The 2,500-nt window shown below is 38.9% G+C and overlaps 1 protein-coding gene across 1 annotated transcript in view; it reads right to left on the bottom strand.

The window, feature by feature from the left end:
• LOC138029858 (sortilin-related receptor-like) overlaps positions 1-2,500 on the bottom strand; it is a 139,973-nt gene that overhangs the window by 128,073 nt on the left and 9,400 nt on the right. Inside the window, exons 3-4 of the mRNA XM_068877675.1 lie at positions 1,463-1,618; positions 552-619 (exon numbers count right to left, since the gene is read on the bottom strand). Of these exons, the coding sequence (XP_068733776.1) occupies positions 552-619; positions 1,463-1,618 (224 nt within the window). The remainder of the gene's footprint in view (positions 1-551; positions 620-1,462; positions 1,619-2,500) is intronic.

Below are 2,500 nucleotides of genomic sequence, written 5' to 3' on the forward strand. Positions count from 1 at the left end.
AACACAAGGTCAGTGCTTTGAGCTACTATAAAGCACAATGTTTTATGTCAATCATAGAGCCGTTTGTTGTACGAACATTTTATTCACAACTTTGTATTATGATACTAAAGTAGTTACCAAAAGTTCAAAGTTGCAAAGGTTAACCCTTTGCTGCCTGGTGTCCATTCAGAGCTCGTACTCTTAAGAGTTTTTTAAATTCCATGACTTTCCATGACCTTTTCGATGACTTTTTCCAGTTTTCCATGACCTGTACGAACCCTGACATTTGCCAGTGAAATTTTATTGTGATATTTCAGTTTGATGTTGTCTCTGTGTGCTCATGTCAAGTTCAGCTATGTTACTCAATTCAACAAACTGAGGCCGAGTTTAAGTACTGGTAACTTGTGACAGCAACAACAATAAAATTATTATCTAGCCTGGTGAGATTAATGTGAACATGCAACCAAATAAAGGGCAAAACTGTGAAGTATTTTTGCAAGAAGAGAAGCCAATGCAACTGTCACCAATAACAAGAGGTTAAGTTAACCATTAACTTCAAAAATCACACTCACCAAAAATATGAACGAACATTCTCATCCTTCAAGCGCCACGTAAAACCGAAGTCTGTTGAGTAGTACAGCTAGAGAGAATAATGAAGCAAAAAGGTTAATAAGTGAGATGAGAACAACTTAACTTTTCATCCATTGAAAGGGGCGAAAATCAAGGTAAAGTAACCAGTAATATTTAACTTAACATTCATTAACCCGTTTGCCTTGTAAGAGGGCCAGTTGTAGCTTCTACTCTGTCTTATCAAGTGAAGCTATGATCCTCACAGTTATGAACGCAATATTAGCAATTGTATAGAGAAGCTCGGAAAAGTCAGGACTTCAGTGAACCCGTGACGTCACCATACCACTGCGACGCTCTAACCAACTGAGTTACGAACCCACGGCAATTGGGAGCAGGTCATTTGTGGGTTCTAATGCTCCCGTGATCAATGAATCAATGATGAAATGATATATGAAATGAATCATAAATTGAACTGCAGATTTCAAGTCAAGTGAAGCAATAGACCTTATTCATAAATGGCGGTCAATTTATAATTCTTTTGTTGAAGTGCAAATTAGCCTACCAAAGAATTCTTGCTCTAAAATGAGGCTTGGTAGGCTAATTTGCAAGTGGACAAAAGAATTATATATGTAACCGCCATTTATGAATAAGGTCTATGATCCTTGCAGTTATGAATGAAATTTTAGCAACTGCGTAGAGAAGCCCGAAAATTCAGGACTTCAACAGGGTTTGAATCCGTGACCTTGCAATACCGGTGCCCAAGCCATGAAGCCACTGTACAGACAATACTAAACCACAATCAATTCATTAAATAGACACTCAAAACATGGGAAAAGGAAGAGGATAGCAACAGCTGATAAAATGAAAATAAGGGTAACAGCACACCTAGCCAAGAATTACAATACTAAATTACCTTTGACGTTGACTCATCGTACGCCAACGCAACATTACTGCTGCTTGGGTGAAAAAAGATTTCATCCGGCGTAAAAGACACACTTCTCCCGATAACTGTGGTAAAGTCATCTATTGTGCTGTACACTGCTTTGTGCAGAGTGTCGACCAAAAGGTACTAGGAGAACCAAAACAAATGAGTTAAGGATCACTGAATACAATTACAACCATAATTATGTTAGTGTCAGGTTACCAGGCAAAAAGACAACAACCAAAAATGGAAATCAGTGTTACAGACAGGAATCAAAGTTACCTGCAAACCTTCTAAACCAGTGGGTGCTAGGACCACTGAGCTAAACGATTAATTACTTAATATAATATAAAAACTACTGCCATCAAGTTTCCCTTTGAAACAAAGGCAAGGGTGCACAGAATTTTTTTTTTTTTTTTTTTTTTTTTGCCCTTCGGGCAAGCTGTAACCAGATTGTACATGTACTACCACCCCAAAAGGCATTTTCACTAGCCTGAAAAAATCCTTATAAGCTCAATTATATTAATTAATTTCCGCAGAAAATTCCCTCGAAAACTTTCACTTGCCCATCAGGCTAGTGAAAGATACATGTAAAATTCACAAGCCCTACAGCAAAATCCACTAGCCACGTACAGGCTAGTGGGCAATCTTTGCTTTGCATGCCGATAGCCCATTGATAAAAGAGGGTTTCCAAGTAATCCTTGGTTTCACTGATAAAATTAATGGAAAAGGTAAAACAATGGTAGAATAACTTCCTAATAACCAAGCATGAGGGCCGTGCTGGGGAATAATTATTGGCCCGAGGTCGTGGCAGTACGGACTGAGCGCAGCGAGGTCCGTACAAAAACAACCGAGGGCCAATATTCCCCAGTACGGCTCGAGCTAGCTCAGTTAGTAAGTTGTTTATTATATGGCCTCTTAATTACCTTTTGCTTTGTTTTTGCAAGCAAGTAATTGGCCCATGGGCATTATGGGAGAATAATGCCCTACAATTCAGTCACAATTAGCCAACCAGAGCGCGCGTTCTAT

The sequence above is a fragment of the Montipora capricornis genome, chromosome 13 (genome assembly GCF_036669925.1).
Source record: "Montipora capricornis isolate CH-2021 chromosome 13, ASM3666992v2, whole genome shotgun sequence".
In the NCBI taxonomy this organism is placed as follows: domain Eukaryota; kingdom Metazoa; phylum Cnidaria; class Anthozoa; order Scleractinia; family Acroporidae; genus Montipora; species Montipora capricornis.